The 16599-nt window shown below is 56.9% G+C and overlaps 1 protein-coding gene across 1 annotated transcript in view; it reads left to right on the forward strand.

The window, feature by feature from the left end:
* Positions 1-16599, forward strand: part of TANGO6 (transport and golgi organization 6 homolog) — a 30138-nt gene that overhangs the window by 2781 nt on the left and 10758 nt on the right. The window contains 10 exon segments of the mRNA XM_082770307.1: positions 347-471; positions 961-1123; positions 1682-1764; positions 4984-5096; positions 6341-6517; positions 8106-8232; positions 8525-8704; positions 11562-11696; positions 14270-14797; positions 14905-14962. Coding sequence (XP_082626433.1) covers positions 347-471; positions 961-1123; positions 1682-1764; positions 4984-5096; positions 6341-6517; positions 8106-8232; positions 8525-8704; positions 11562-11696; positions 14270-14797; positions 14905-14962 — 1689 coding nt within the window.

The raw sequence follows: 16599 nt of genomic DNA on the forward strand, positions 1-16599 counted from the left end.
CATTAAGCATTGCTCTTTAAAAGATGAATCCCACAGCACCAAAGCCTCTTCCAGCCAGTGCAACCTGAAGGCAGCATCCAAGCGTAGCTTCCCTCCACTTTCTGGCTTGCACACCTATTTATAGACATTGTTTTCCAGTGTCAAAGGCCTTGGATAATATTTTTCCCTTTCTTTCATTAAGCCCAGGCATTTTCTGAAAGATGATTGGTTTAAGGAGATTAATAAAAGCTAAAAATCTAAAAATCCATTATTTTTTTTTCCAGACACAATGGGTTCAGCCAGAAATGTCCCTGCTGTTTTCTGTCTGGCTGAGCTCTTTCTTTTCCTCTTTCTGTGCGTGGAGCAGGTGGCACCGATGCTGAAGCAGCAGCTGTGGACTGGAGAAAATGTGATGCGGTTGCAAAGATCCTGGCTTCCTGCCCTCAGCAGTGCCTTTCCCTCGAGGACTACTACAAACGTGTGTGCCCTCAGGTGGGTGCTTCCCTCCTCCCTCCCCGTGGCATGCTGGCTCTGCCTGCAAATGTGAAAATGGGAGCACTCTCAGGTTCCCAGCTTGGCAAGTGTCTGCTGTCGATACCACCTGCATGTTGCCTTGCTTGAGGCTGCCCCAGTGTGGAGATGTGTTTTCCTGCAGCTCTGTCAGTGGGATGTGCTCCCACCACGCTCTTGAATTTTCTGTATTTTATTGAAATGCTGAGCAACGCTTCCTGGCCACATGAGGCCACTCGCTTTAAGGAGCTTTGTGCTGGGGGGCTCTGGCTCCCAGCCTTCAGCGGTGGGCATGGTGCAGGGTCAGTGCCCAGAAACACCTCCTGCCTCATGCATGAGACAGAGCTGCTCCTCTGCCTGGGGTGTTGTGCCCAGTGTCCTGTAAAGCAGCACCACAGAGGCTCCTCCGCTGTTGGCTGCGAGGAGTCATTTGCAAAGCTTTGTTCTGCTATCACGGACTTTTCCTTCCAGATTCTGGGCTTACTGCACATCCAGGACAAGCTGACAGCACGCCAGTTCCAGAGAGTGGCCACCACAACGCTGCTCACCATGGCGAAAGAGCACCCTCAGCTGGCAGAGAAATACCTGCTCCAGCCTCTGCTGGCACCGCTCCTCCGCTGCTCGGACGCAGCAGGTAACGGCAGGCGAGGCACCGTGTCGAGCCCCGGGGTGAGGAAGGGTCTGATTCCTCTTTGAGTGGTCTTTGTCTTCCCACCAGAATTTTCCCATGTTGGTGACTTGGCTGCTGAGGGTGCCAGCCCAAAGCTGCTGGTTGTGGATATGTCTGTGTGGCGATCTGCACCATGTTTGTTAGCATTAAGGCAAATTAGTGTTAGAGTCAAGTAGTGGGGCTTTTGCCGTCTCCTCTGGGAGCCTCTCCCAGTCTGACAGTCCTGTGCTGGGCTCCTGGATGGGAGCCATCGGTTCCCCACACCGACCGAGCAGCTCTCCAGGGAGCAATCCCTCAGAAACTCGTGGTCTGCTTTGATTTGCTTGTAGCCTTGCAGAGGTTCCACCACTTCGGGGATATTTCCCACAGCTAACAAGGGCTCGGTGGTTCCCATGCTGCCCTTGTGGAGGGGAAGCCAGAGGGCTCTCCGTGGGCTTTTTGGTGCTGGGCATGAAGGGTTGCCATTTTGCTGAAGCCTCCTCGGTGCCCGGAGGTGCTGATATTTCTCCTCTTTGTTTTCAGAGATAGCAGCAGAAGATTTGTCAGCAGGGACGGTGCTGGTGACGGAGGCAGAGCTCAGCAGCTGTGTGGAAGATGTGCTCAAGGTAGAGTGTCTGTTGTGGACTGTGAGGAGGTGAGGACACTGCTCTGGGAAAGAGCTGGTTTGAGACTTCCTCAGCAGTTCAGTGTGTGCGTGTGTGTGTTTTAGGCCACGACAAAAGCAGCCTCTCAGGCAATCGGGGTGCTGCAGCAAGGCCTCGAATTGCTCTGAGTAACCTTGAACAAAGCACTGCGCTGGAGGGAGTGCAGCTCCTTGATGGATGCCAGAGGCACTGCCTTAACCCTTTCAAACATTCTCACCTGAAAATGTTCTACAGAGTGGCAGTGAGCCCTTGCTGGATGTTTTTCCCCACGTCTTGCTGGTGTGGCGATGAAAGTAAGGAGAGAGTCGGAGCAGTGGGCTGGGGGCCAGGATTCCCCATGGTGCTGTCACATTCTCTTCCTCCTTGAGCTGCAGCAAGAATTTCTGAGCATTGCCAGCATTGACTGCTTCCTGCAGGGTAGCTGTGCTGTCAGAACAGCCTCAGGACCCGGGCTGGGGTTGTAGACCAGGTAACGTTAGAGCAGGTGGAGTGACACACAGGAGGTGCTGCTGGCCTGGCACACGTTGCTTTGGGTGATCAGTCCCTGTCAAAAATAGCATCTCTCTCCTGTCAGCCTCCATCAGAGGCATGCAGATGATCAGGGGGAAGCAAAGACCCCAGGGAGTTCTGTGAGGGCTGAGTTTTCAGAGGATGCCCGAGGTCTCCTCCCAGGCTGTCGCTGGTTCACCCTCCTCTTAGTGCCTCCGTGCCTCAGTTTCCTGGCTGTGAAACACGCATCGTGGGGCCGATTTACCTGCGGGAGGGAGAGCCTGCTGCCCTCTGCTGCTGCTCAGCAGTACCTTCATGCCTCCCGAGGGCTGCAGAGGGCAGCCTGAGCCCGAGTCTGAAGGGAAGCAGCTGGAGCTGGGAGCTTTCCTGCAGCTCCCGCAGTACGTGGCTGAGGGAATTACGGTGCACCCAGCCCCCTTAGACGAGCTAAAATCATGAGGTTAAGTAAAGGAAAACGAGTAGCCTGTTTTGCAGGGACCTTTCTGAGCCTAACCTCGTGACACGTGGATTTCCGTGTGCGTGATGTTAATTTTAAAACCTGTGGGTGGGTAATCCCTCAGCAGCAGGTGCTGGGTGTCCGGCAGTTGCTGATCTGCCCCCAGGAGCTGCTCGTGGGACAGGACACAGCCTGGAGGAGCTGGTCAGACCTCAGGGCTGTGAGGCAGGAGGGGCTGCAGGAGCTCAGCACCTTTCCTGCCTGGCATCCAGACCCCACTTGGGTTCAGGGGCATGGAGAGGGTTCAGCAAAATGGGCAGAAACCCAGTTCTTGGAGAAAGGCTGCAGCCTGGTTGTATGAGTAACCCTCCTTCTGTGTTAGAGGACATCTTGTGGGCAGGACAATGCAGGTTTAGAGGCTGGAGCTCCTTCCAGCAAGGATTTTTGTCCTAGTGATGTAGGCAGGGAGCCTTTCCACCCCTGTGGATCAGTCTGTTCCCCACTGGAAAATGCCCCTGCTCTTGTAGGACTCCTTTGCAGCGGGGTGCTTAGCAGTGCAGGGCTTGGCTCTGGCACTGGAGGGGGAGGTGGGGTCCGTGCTTGTGCTCCCCGTGAGGGAACAGGGCTGTTGTGTGGGGCCTCTCTTCTGAAACCTTCCCTTGTGCCTCGTTTTCCCACCAGTATCACCAGCACCACGCTGCAGGCTTCACCCCTGCCTGGTAGCAGCCGAGTTTTCTGTTGTGTCCCAGCCAAGGAGGACATCTCAAGCCCAGGAATTCAGCTTCAAGAAGCTGGTGACTGGCTTCCTGGCATGCCCCTAGGCAGCCTAAGCTCTTAAATGCTGTGATTGTTGTAGTATTTTGCGTACTAATGATCTGTTGCAACTAGCTGGCAGGCAGAGACCAGTCTGGAGGGCTGCTCTGTGGCTGCTGCGCACAATGGGAATGCTGCAGGAGTTTGGGGTGGATCCCGCCCTAATGGCACAGCGCTCGGGGCCTGACAGCAGCCAGATTAGGGACGGAGACTCCAGCCTGCCATTTGTGGGGTTTTCTTGCCTAGCAAGTGTCATTTGATGCTGAGTGGGAAACCATCCTTGGGGCTTCATCAGGGAGGCTTTGTGTACAAAAGGTTCTGGTTAGGAAGAACGGCTCCACGGGGATTAGAGCAAGCAAAACATCGGTTTGCATCAATGCAGCAGGCCAAGACACTATCAAGAAGATCTCCTTCCTGGGGCTCCTACCTGGCTGTCACCCTGCCTCTGGCAGGCAAAAGCTCCTTTGCTTTGTCCCGAGGGCACTTGTAGCCCTTGGAGCAGGGACTTGCTTGCCATGTGGGCAGGTCGGAGGTGTGGGGAGCATCCCAGTTTGAAGGAACAGCAGCTTCTGGGCAGGTCGTTCACCAGCCTACACAGCTAGAAGTCCTTTGGAGAACTTGTCTGTTTTTTCCCCTTTTCTTTAAGCTAAAACCTATGGAAGGAGATGGACTATGGAAACAAAAATAATCAAGGACCTAAACATAACAAACCCTGAGTCCAGCCAGACAAAGCTCCATATTTATCTGTTTCCTAAACCAAACTTTCCCATTATGGCTTTTGCTATGTCTTACCTGGCTTTTAGATTTGGACAATTTCTTTAAAAGGATTCAAAAGGAAGCCCGATGTCATAAGACTTCTGTGCTCCGTGGGCAGTGGCAGGGCTTGGTTACAGTGCCCTGGTAATAGTAGCTGGAGTGGGTAGAGGGTGCTGGCTCTGAGGAAGGGCTGCTTGAGGCAGAGGACAGGAACAGGGTCCTGCAGCCTCCTCAAAGCCAGGTCAGCTCAGCACACATCTGCCCTGCTAGGGACTGACCTGCCTATTTAGGATTTGGCTTTGAATGCAATTTCCATACAGATTTGCTAATTCAGCGGTGCGTAATGCGTCTCTCTGTATCTTCAGACCTTACCCCCCAGCAGCAGACTTCCCAAGCAGCTCGCTGCAGTGTTCCTGTAGCTTGGAGCCCTGCTGTGGTTAAGCAAATGCTGGGAGAAAGGTGGTGCTGACGGCTGCTTTTAACACAGAACGTGGCATAATCGGGGAGATCAGGCTCCAGGCTGAAAGGAGCAGAGGCTGTAAATGCTCTGCCAGCCTCTCTGGTGGCAGCTGTCCTGCGTGCACGCACCTTCTGGCCTCCCTCGGCCTTCCCTCTGCTCCACGCAGGTGTTTGACTCTTCTCCATGTGCCCTTCTCTCTCTGTAGGTGTACGTGGTTGGAAATGACAGCTCCAGCCTGCTGCTGGGATCCCTGCAGTCAGTCCTGGGAGTGGTTTTCTGCCTCTATTCCTTCGCCAAGCAGAATGTGTCATACTTACGGTAAGGAAGGACTGCACTGCTTCTTCTGGGGTTTTGTTTCTCTGCGCTGCCTGGCTCCAAAGCACATGCTTTACATGGACATGCAGAGAAGACCAATTTTCTTACCCTGAAGAGCTCATTAAAAGCAGGCAGCAACCACAGACATAGGCCAGGTACGTGACCTTACTGCCTGACCTGTGCACAGGGAAGCAGTTCTCGCCTTAGTTTGTGTCAGGAGGATTAGAAATGGTAAAAAGCCGCAGCTGGAGCTCTGACTGAAGAAAAAGATAATCTTTTCCCTGTCTGGGATCATTTTTCGGGTGTGTGCACAACCTGCCTCTCAGCAGCTGTTTCTTGCACTGCATGCAGCTCCCCCACAACTGACACGGTGCTGAGCATGACGTGCATCAGTCGTGGTGGCAGTGACAGCAGTGACCAGGTGTGACTGTCCTCTCCCCATTCTCCTCCCGGGCTTTCCCTGGGCTGCCCTGAGTTTGGGCCAGCCTAGTATGTACGCACGCTCCCGGTGGGTTTATACTAATGCCTTGGTGTTACTGGCACGTGGGTACTGGAGGTTTCCCCTAAAAGGGCTGTGCTATTATTAACGACTTGGTGAATCACTTCAAGGAGTAGCGAGCACTGGGGCACGTTCTTAGAACACGCCAAGTTAACGCTGCTGCTGAGTGAGCGCAGTCACTGCTAGCTGCTCTCTTGACACAGGAATTTGGCAGGGGTAGCAAAAACCACAGCTGCCTGGAAGTGTTCAGGTTCCCAGACCCCTGGCACAGCACCGCTGCTCGATCTCATTAACCTGCTTTGTTCCTTGGCAGGGCTTTCCGTGCCACCTTTCGGTGCTCCCCGTCTCCTTCCTCTTTCTTGGCACGGCCGGCAGCTCTGTGCTTTGTCAGATGGGCACGAAGCGGCAGGCGCTGCGTGCTGAGGCTGCGTGCAAGTGGCTGTCCTTGCACAAACACGCTGCTCGCTCAGCGCACTGGGCTGCAGTCTTGAAGGACCCAGCTCCTTCCATCTGTGGCCGCTAGAAGGACAGGCTGTTCTGCTCAGCTCCTTCTGACCTGACACAAATGCCTTCTGTTAGCCGGAGCTCTCAGCCCAGAGCATCCCAGAGTGTCCGTGGTGACTGCAGAGCATCCGTGCCCTGCCCCTCTCCTTGGGCCACGCTGTCACGCTGTGGCACTGCGCAGAGGGCTCCAGCGGGCAGAGCAAGGTCACTGTTGATGTCTCTCTCTCTCTCTCTCTCCTGCCAGCTCCCCGTGCCAGGAGGTCCTGCTGTGGTTCCTGGAGAAGTCGGAGAGGGAGACGTCGCTGTCCGTGCTGGAGGGCTGTGCGGGGCTGGAGGGCAGCGTGCGCCGCCTCCACCCGCGGTGCTGCTTCCGCGTGGGCAGCGAGGGAGGCGCCGTGGTTGCGGTGGAGGAGCCCATCAGGTGAGAGCTGCTGGAGCACTGCGGGCACGGGGGCAGCCCCCAGGCATCACCCCCAGTGCCTGGGGCCCTTCGTGGTGAGCTGGCGATGCTGTCCCCGCCTGTCTTGTCCCCCAGGCAGGTGGGTGGCTGAGTGGTGTGCACTGGGGCAGTGGTGCCTCCACGCTGCCTCTGGGCTCCCCATCTGTAGTGCAGAGCTTTCGGCCCTGAAAACCAGCACGCTGTGAGCATTGCATGCCCTGCGTGTCCTCCCGAGTCCCAGGACTGGCCTCTGGGGTGTCTGGGGACAGGACACGCACCGCCAGTCCCAGTGCTCCCCGAGTGCAGCTTCCACCTCCAGCCAGGGGCTGTCTCTTGGCTGACTGCAACTGCGTGGAGCGGGTGGAATCCCTCGGGCACAGGTGGCACCGTTGCAGCAAGGACTTGGCGGTGCCAAAGTAGCCGAGCCAGGCTCTGAACCCCCCTCCTGCTCTTGCAGATGGCCTCTGCAAGTAGAGGCAGTGCGTGGCCCTGTGGGAAATAAACTGCAGCCATTAGACTCCAGCCGTGCAACCTAGCGCTGTTCAGCAGCAAGGTTTTTGGTTTAAAGAGAGGCAGCTACGTTATTTGGCACGTCACGAGCACAGCCCAGCACTGTCCTGCAGGCAGAGCACACGGCTCCTGCCCAGCAGGGAGCTCTGCATGGGTGCGTCGGGAGCTGCGGGCACCCATTTCCTTCCCAGCGTAACAAAACCCCGTACAAATACCCTCATTCTGGTTTCATTTCAATCTATTCCTGACCTGAATTAGAAGAAGGTCTGCCCTGGGGTTTGCACTGGTTAAACTGAATGTAATTTAAAATTATTCCTTAATGGCCATGCCTCTGCCTCTGTCTGCCCTGCTTTTATGGTTATGACTGCTGCATGAATTAGCTAGTGCTAGGATAGCATGGGTGGACTGAACGTGTGTTTTGTGCTGATGGTTTCTGTTAGTTCTTTCTTAAACGAATGCAGGTTAATTAATAAGCTGACTGCTTGATCATGTAGACCAAATTAACTGAGCAATAGCTTGGCTCAGCTGCCTCCGGGCTCCCGTGTTCTGGCTGTGCTCTGCAGGCTGGTGCTGGGAGCCGGGAGCCTGCCCCCTGCTGAGCCCTGAAACCCTGGGGTCTGCCTGGGGAGAGGGGCTGGGGTGATGGGACCCTCTGGGTGCCCTTTGGGGTGGTGTCTGCAGGACTTGTTCTCCCCACCTCCTGTGACATGACAGACTCAGCTTGCACTGCTGCTGGCTTTCACGAGAACAGAAATCTTAATTTCAGTATCCGAGCAAATTGCACCTTGAAATACAAAACCCCTATAAAGTGCCTCTGGTTCCTGCAGGCTGTCGTGTTCAGACAGTGCGTGCTGAATGTTCCCCCTGGCAGAGGGGCAGCAGGAGTCACAGAGCTGCTGTGTGCTGCCGGGCTGGGAGCCAGGGGCCTGGAGAAGCACTGGGGACGAGGGATTTTAGCAGGAGGCAGCAGCAGGATTTCACCTCGCTGCATGGCTGCTCAGAGCCAGCCCTGGCGAGGCTCCGGGTGTGTTTGTGGTGGTGACACGGTGACTTGTTTCAGCGATGAAGATGAGGCCCTTTACCAGAAGGTTTCCTCGGAGCAGTGCTACGTGGAGAGCTTAGTGGAGCTGCTGTCCCACTGCCAGAAGAGTGGCCTGGCTGGAGACTTCTTCATCCGCTGCCTGAAGGTGAGGTCTCTGGGGCACACTGTGGGGATGGTTTTCCTGGGACAGGCAGGTGGCAAAGGGGCCTGGGCATCAGTTGTGTTACTGGGAGCAGCGAGCACAGCACGGTGGAGCACTCCTTCTACGTGCTGGGCAGGTGGAGAGGAGGTGTGGGCGATGTGGATGTGCTGCACACAGGACTGTCAGCCCATGGGGAAGGAGGTGGCTCCTGCAGCATCGATAGCGTGGTTCATGGTGACCCTGGAACTGGTTTGCTGTGCCCAACCAGTGCCTCCCTGTGCTTCCTTCCCTGCAGGCGCTGACACAAGTGGCTGCAGAAGACGAGGCAGAGGTGAGCCCCGGTGCTGCAGCTGGAGGGAGTCTGCTGGAGCTGGAGCAGCACCACGCCAGGCAGGGGAGGAAGCTTCTGGTCCTGCAGCTGGTGGCCACGCTGTGTGAGAGTGTCTCGGACACCGTGTTCACAGACATTGCTCAGGTGGGTCACGGCAGGGCCCATGGGGAGCAGCAGCTGGGGTGCATGGTGGGGCTCTGTGCCACTGGGTTTTAGGTACACGATTACTAAGAAATAGCTGGAGAAAACCAGAACGTCCTCAGGAAAAGCAGTGTATTAAGTCAGTCACGAGTGTCTGAAAAAGACACCATCCTGTGCAATATCAACAGGGCTGGCATAACTGTGTTCATGCACTTACAGATGTCTTCATGAATGTGCATCTGCGAAATTTATTAACCACAGTAATTTCAAGGGCTCGTTGAACCTGGTACCAAGCAGGGTTGTTAAAATGTGCTGCTTCTGTCCCCCCTGAACCCACGCTGCCACAGCACTGAAGGAAATTCCTGTCCTGTCTTCGTTGCACGCTCAGGGCAGTGCTGTGTTCACCGGCCGTTTTGCATGTTTAACTTCCTCATCCTCTTCTTCTTAACTCAGTGACCTGGTTGTGCTAGTTACCTGTGACTTGCTGAACCCAAAGCAGGTCACTTCTTGCGCAGGTTTTCTTATTTTTCCTCTTTGGGACAGTGGCATCTCCTGTGCTGTGCTCTGCAGTGGCAGCACAGTGACACCAACGGTCACCAGCGGGTCTGGCTCTGCTGCCCGGGTCAAAAAGTCAGGAGTGGGAAATGAGGAAGGAGTTTGAATTTTTGGGTCTAGCGTGTCTGGTGTAAAAAGAAACACACACAAAGAAAAAAAGGCAGACAAAAAAGCCATTATACTTCAGCCTACAAGTAAACACCAGGGGTCATATTTCAAGGAGTGATCCCTCAGGTTTAAACAAGCATCTGCATAGCTGTGTTTTTAAGCATTTTCTGCAGCACAGGGTTCCTCCAGGGGGTTTGTTCTTGCTGCAGCCACTCTGCAGCGGGTGTGTGTATAACAGGGGTGGAACAAGCAGGAGCTGTCTGCCTGAAGCCTGAGCCAAGGAGCGGCAGCAGCTGAGGACCTCCTCAGTGGCACGATATATTTTATCTGCATTTTCCTGCTCACAGTTGAGTTTTATGAGATTCACCTGATTCCCTTGGTGTTGCAGTACACTCTTCTGCATAAGACAGAGACATCACTCAGAGTTTTATCTTTCAAGCTTTTTATTCCTTGTGGATATTAGTGTTTCTTTAATTTTTGGTATCTGCTATCTGCTGGTTGTTGTGACGTTTCTGTTTTTGCACCAAGTGTAATTTCAACCCATTCAGCTTTTGTGTCACTGCTTTGTGAGACGAGCTGCTCTGAGCTTGTTTGCATTCTTGTTTAACATCACTTTTTTTTTTTTTCCTGGTCTTACTAGTCCAGAAAGTACCTGCACCCTTTCTGCAGCCCCTTGGAGCCTGTCTTCTGCTCCCTGCTGCAGTCGGGGGGCATTTAATGAAGCTGGCAGCAGTCTGCTCGCTTGCCCACGGTGCCTTGAGTGATGGCAGGAGGCTGGAAGCGTGGGGAGCTGGTGCAATAGGACCTTTTGCTTTGTTTTCCTCTTATTTTGCAACAAGCATGTGAAGTGGCAAGGGCTGCTATTCATTCCTTTCCCACCATGAATGAGTGCCCGGCTCCTGCCACACTCAGTGAGCTGGCCCAGAGCAGCGCTCGCCAGCGCAGTGAGCAGACAAAGGAGCGGAGGGAAAGAAGTATTAATTTCAAGCTCCATTAGAAACACAGGAAGCCTGTGGGATCAAAGATCTTGGTGCCAAGTGTCAAGCAGGCCAGAGCCAGCCGAGCGGGATCGTTACTGGCTTGGAAGAAAAATTCAGAGGAAATGACAAACGGCGGGGTGTGCACGCAGCCTGTGTCGAGGGTCGGCTGCCCGGGGAGCACGTGGTGCCTGGTCCCTGGCTTTGTCTTCCTGCACTCGGGGACCCCTCTGAGCTGGCACATCGGGGTAGTTGCTGGGAGTCCTGCAGAGCTCGTCAGCGAAGGGGTTTGGCTGTGAAATGCCCAAATGCTCTCGGTGCCTGCGGGCGTCAGGACGCTGTGCTGGCCTGGGGGGCTCGCGGAGGGGTGCAGGCAGGCCTTGTTTTGTTAGGGGGAAGTTTATCAGAGCTGTGATAATCCCTGCTCAGCTCCATGTCTTGCTGCTGTGCCTGGTGCTGCTGGTGACTTTGGTCCATGACAGCAGTCGGCAGAGCAGATGCTTTCCCAGAGCTGCCAGGTCTTCATCTTCTGCTATTGTCTAATTTCATTTTTTGAGCCCAAACCTTTCTCCAGCACAATCTTGTAGGGACCCTCCGTGTTCCTCCCTGGTTGCCACCACCCCTTTTGCTCCCTCTGAGCAACATCTTAGCTCTCTGCTTCCCCACGTGCTCCCTATGCGACCTTGCTTGTCCCAGGGCTGCAGGGAGGTGCCGGGGGAACACATGGACTCCTCCAGCCCTGCGGCAGGGGCCGGGCTGGCTGCACCTTCCTGGGTCAGCTTTGTCTGCTGTGACTAGAGGGGATGTTAGCTTTGGGTTGGAGGTATTGTGTTTCACAAACACTGCTTTTCTCCCTCGGAGGGGAGGGCTGCAGGGGGGAGAGAAGGGGAGCTCCTGGCTTGGCCACTGCCCCCCCTGCAGCTCAGCTCCCCGGCACCTCCTCAGCTGCTTTGGACAGCAAGGTGTGGGGTTTGCTGCCAGGAACAGCAAATGCCCCAGGGACGGGGATGGGCAGCAGTTCAGGACCTCCATCACCACCACCACATCGTCCTGCACCCTCAGTGCATTCACAGCTGGGCTTCACCGGGGTCCCAGCTGCCCCCCAGCTCCCCAGCAGGGCTTGTGACAGCCGAGGGACCCACAGCAGCTCCTGGTGGGCTGCTCAGGGCATCTCCTTCCCTCCTCCCTCCCTTCCTAACCTCTCTCCCATCTGCTGGCAGGTGGAGGAGTTCGTGGCTGCCACGCTGCAGCGGGCATGCATCAGCCTGGCACGGGGCCGCGGCGCTGCAGTGGAGGCGCAGACGCTGAGCATGGCCATGGGGCTGGTGGCTGCTGCACTCGGCGGGGCCGTGCAGGTGAGCAGGCACGGGGCGAGCCTCAGGGCCAGGGGAGCTTCATTGTGGGGCTGGGGGAGGCGGCACCATCCCTGCAGGGGGACATCAGGGTCCCTGGGTGTCCCCCAGCCGCGGTGTGTTGGTGTTCGCTTATTGTCTTGTTCCTGGGAGCACAGCCAAGGGCGCCTTCCCCTTGGGGTGCTCGCCAGAGCCCGCTTGATGCAAGGGCCGGGCTCTGTGGCCGTGCTCTCTGGTCCCAGTTCTGTCTCTGGGAAGCGCCAGCCTGCCTGCACACGCGTGTGCTGCTCTGCTTCCCGCTGGCATTCACAAGCCACTTCCTCCTGTTTGTTCTGTCCCTTTAATCGAGCTCTCTTGACAATGCCATGTGTTCCCAATAACAAAGCAGCCAGGCACAGAAGGCTGCACCCTCCCAGCCAGGAGGAGGAGGAGGAGGAGGTGAGGTGGAAACCTCTTTGTGTGCCCCGCAGGCGTGCCTGTGGCTGCTGGGCTGGCCGTGGGATCTGGTGGCTGTCACCGGGCTGGGTGGGCCCCATGTCCTGCTGCACAGAGGTCCCAAAATCTTCGGGTGCCACCAAGCTCACGCAGACGGTGCTGCCTCTGGCAGAAGTGCTTCAGTGCAGAAGGCAGCAGAGAAAAGCTCTGCTAGCTCACAAAATGTTGGCGAATTCATTCATAATCCAAAATCTGCTTCTGAGAAGGCAATGACGGAGCAGCAGTCTCTTTACACACCACACCCTGCACCCCGTACATTCAGGAGCTCCCCCTCCAAAGCGTGCCAAACCTCTCCACGGAGGCTGTGCCATTCTTGAAGATCTGTAACAGCAGAACTCGCTCAGTGGCACAGTGTCAGCTAAATGCCACTGGAGAGTGACAAAGTGTCCTAGTGCTGTGAAATCACTTCTGGTTACATCACCGAGCAGTCAGTTGCTTCATGCCCAAAGGAAAATTCAGCCATTAATGGGAAAAGATAATTCATTGTGTCTTACGTGCCAAATTCCTAGCGTGGGGAAGAGAGACATTTAGTTAAAAAAGAAATAAATAATAGTGGGGCATGTTCACAGACGAGGAGATAACAGGCAGCGTCCTCCAATTAAAACAGCAGAAACTGCCAGTTCTCATGTAATTAATGACCATATTGTGGCAGTCAATGTGCAGGAAGAGGAGGTGCAAAGTTCCCCATCAGGTGCCAGCTCGGGGCATTGCTGGGGCTTGTCCCTCGGAGATGCCTTTTCATGCACACGCCTGGGGCTAAATCTGGTGCTCAGCGTGGGGCTGGAGGGGCTGTTCCCGGGGCCGAGCAGTGGGGCTGGGGCTACTCTCACCTCCACAGTGCCCCAGCACCCCGTGCTCCACTGGTCCTGCATGGAAATAAATGCACAGCCTGGGACCTGGAGCAGCTTCAGCCCAGCCCCTGCCATGGTGGGCGCAGGGCAGTGTTAATGCCCCCCCCTGCCAGGAGAGCCCCTGCTCCCTCTCCTTGTTAATGGAAGCAACGGCACCAGGCTGCAGATTGAATGAAAAAGGCTTCATGGGGCAGCTGGTGCGGGAAGCAGCAGGAGAGGCTGCAAAGCTGCTTGGTTTTTAAATGGCCAAGTGGGTTTTACATAATCATCCAAATGCTCCCCTGAAACCTCTGGGAAAGCTTTGCTTTTCAGGCCTTAGCTGCCCTGAGTTTGCTCCTGGGACCTAGCAATTAAATCCCAAACCCAGGTTAGGGCAGGAGCTGCCCCCACCATGGGATGCAGGTGCCCTGCGGGGTGCTTCCTTTGGGGATCCCGTGGGATCCGGCAGGGCAGCGAGCTCCGTGCTGCTGCCATCCCCACCTGCTCCTACCACACTGGGTTTAACACAGGGATTAGCATCAGGGCTAAGTGCTTCCATCTCTGCAAGGTGCTTGTGGCTCTGGAGTCACGGCCTTCAGGGTGCTCGAGGCCAGAGGCTCTGCACCAGGGCACGAGGAGGTGCCCTTGGGAGGTGCCCTTGGGAGTTCCTGCAGCCCTGGCTGCCTGCCCTGGGCTGCTCCTTTCCCAGCTTCTCCCCTGACACACGCTGCCTGTCCTCAACCCAGAAAGCTCCTGCGTTCCTTTGTAGTGCACAAAGCCTTTTATTTCCCAAATGAGGTCTCCAGGTTGTTGGAGCTCTTCACAATGAGCCTATTGAGGTAGGAGCAGGCAGGGGCAGTGCTGCAACTGATTACATTCGCTGCTAACCTGGCGTTTCACTAACCTGGCGGTTCACTTTGCAAGCACTTCGAGCCAGGGCAGAGCACCACAGAGGGGCCCTTACCCTGTTGTGTGCCCCAAGATGTGATGTTCTGCTGGCCTGACTGTGGGGTGCTCAGCAGCAGGGTGCCCTGCAGCATTTGGTACCACTGGGGCAGCCCTCCGTGTTCCTGCAGTCCTGCTCCTGCCCTCTCTGTGCTCCCTCTACCCCACAGGGACTCGTGGGGTTTTGGCCACCAATGCCATACAGTTCCCCTGCCCTAATCCCTGAGTATTTCTCCTGCTTCTGGCACGAGGGAGCGGCCCCTACGTGGCAGAGGAAGCCTCCCACTGCTCCTCTCCTCCCTGCAGCTGAAGTCGAGTGACTTTGCCGTCCTGAAGCGCCTGCTGCCCTTGCTGGAGGAGGTGTCCTGCACCCACCCCGACCCCGTCATCCAGGAGCTGGCCGCGGACCTGCGCATCGCCATCTGCACTCACGGCGCCTTCTCTGCCCAGACGGTTGGCACCGCGGCCGAGACCTTGCTGGGGAAAAAGCTTGGGCCGAGCAGGACAGGAGGGGAGAGCCCCACAGGCCCCCCAGTCACGGCCCCCTGCCAAAGCCCCGGGGCTGGTGGGGCACCCACGCAGCGTGGCCGTGGCTGCGGCCGCCCCTCGGCTCCCAAGGAGGGTGAAGAGCAGAGCGTGCACGAAGAGCCCGGTGCCACGGGTCCTGCTGCAGCCCCAGGCACTGAGAGCCCGGCCCCAGCTCAGCTCCAGGAGCTCCTCTTATCAGCCTACGACCCCCAGGTCCCTGTCCGGGCAGCTGCTGTGCGTGCTCTTTCCAGCCTGATATCGCAGAGGGACCCGGAGGCGCTGCAGATGCAAGAAAAAATCCTCCAGGTACAGGGCCCCGCGCTGCCACCGTCCCTGTGACAATGGTGTGAGGCAGTGCCCTTCTCGTGTCCTCAGAAACTACTGGTAACGAACCCCTCTCTTCATCCTTACAGGTTTTCCTAGAAAACGTGCAGCACGAGGACTCCTTTGTGTACCTGTCTGCCATTCAAGGTGAGCGGTGCCTGACCTGACGGCTGCACGGTCCCGGGCCCTGCAGGGTGCTGTGCCCTCGAGCCCCGCTGTCAGCAGCGATGCTCCTGCCTGCAAACTGGCCTGCCATGCAGCCCGTGGTCTTTGTGGGGGCTTAGGGAGTGCCACCCCCGTACGGTGCATTCCCCACGGCCTTAGAGCATCCCAGGAGCGTCCCTGGGAGCAGCCAGATGGAGCTTGGCAGCTCAGGATGTGCCTCGAGCCAGCGCCTGGGCCGTGCTCCTCGTTCCTCGGGCTGGTGAGCGTTGTCTCCTGGGCCTCGTCGAGCTGAAGCTCTCCTTGTGCTTACTCAATGGGTAATTAGTTGATTTACTGCCTGATTTAACTGCTAATGTGCACAGCCCACAAGCGTGCAGCCCCGGCGCGGAGGCGAGGGTGCCCTGCGTGGGTTCACAGCTGGGGGCTGTCCCCCAGGCAGTGACACCGGGAGCTGGTCACCGTCCCTGCCCCGACCTCCTGGGGGCTGTTCTGACGTGGGGCGAGCCAGCCCCCTAACCCTGCTCCTGCACAGCCCCCTGCGTGGTCCCCTGGGAAAGTGGAGCAAAAACCGGCTTCGTTTACCCCACAGCCGGGCTGCGAGGGTCTTTAAGGACCCGTGGATCTTTAAAGGATCCAAAAACCCAAGGATCCCCAAAGGATTTAACCCAAAGGATTTAACCCAAGGATCTTTAAAGCTGTTGCAGCTCACTGGTCGGTTCCCAGCAGTGATTTTGGTGAAACTGGGTGGGTGGGGATTGGGAAGGGGCTCTGCCCCCCTGGGCAGGCTGTTCGCCCCCGCAGCTGGGGGCTCCCAGTGCTGCCCCTTTCCTGCTTCCCAGGAAACGCGTGGGACTTCTCCTGCTCCAGCACGTTCAGCTCATCCCCTTCCTGCTGCGTGTGGCACCGGGCTGGTGCAGCAATTTGCATGCAGGTGCCTCCGAATCCGGGCATGGCTCAGACGTCTTGCACAACGGACTGCCCGTGCCTATCGGTCTCCTGTGTGCGTGTGAGAAAGCAGAGGGGAGGTGTTCCTGGAGCCCTTGGGAGACCCCTGCACAGCAAGCAATTATTTTAGGGCTGCCAAACAGGAGAAGAAACTGTTTGGGGGGACTGGGGTTCCCCTGGAGGCCTGCAGAGCTGGTGGCCAGGTGGTGCACAGGGGTTTGGTGGCTTTAGGGAGCTGGGGACAGGGCGAGGAAGCGCCGTCCTCAGCATCTGCCCTGCGTGCAGCACTTGAGCAGGTAACCTTCATACCCAGCTGGAAAACCAGCTTATCGATATGCTTCCCTCTCTCTGCCTGTACGGTCTTGAGTGGGACGGGTTTGTCCTTGCCCTGCAGGTGAAATAGAAACGCACGCTTAACTATTCCCCGAGTGATTAATATCCAGCGTGCAGCTGCCTCCGTGTTTCGCAGCCCCGCTACCGCTGTGATTAACCCTGACGCAGTTCCCTGTGGGGGTGACTCACCCCTGGGTGCTGCTCGGGCTGCCGAGCCGTGCCGAGCCACACGTGGGGCCCGAGGGCAGCAGGAGAGGCTGCTCCGAGGGGCTCCAGGTCCCCCGGCAGGGCTCCCCTCCAGCTCCTCGTGCCGCCGTGGGGCGCAGGAGGGAGCCGCAGCG

Source organism: Aythya marila, assembly GCF_965140915.1.
Source record: "Aythya marila genome assembly, chromosome: 12".
Taxonomy (NCBI): domain Eukaryota; kingdom Metazoa; phylum Chordata; class Aves; order Anseriformes; family Anatidae; genus Aythya; species Aythya marila.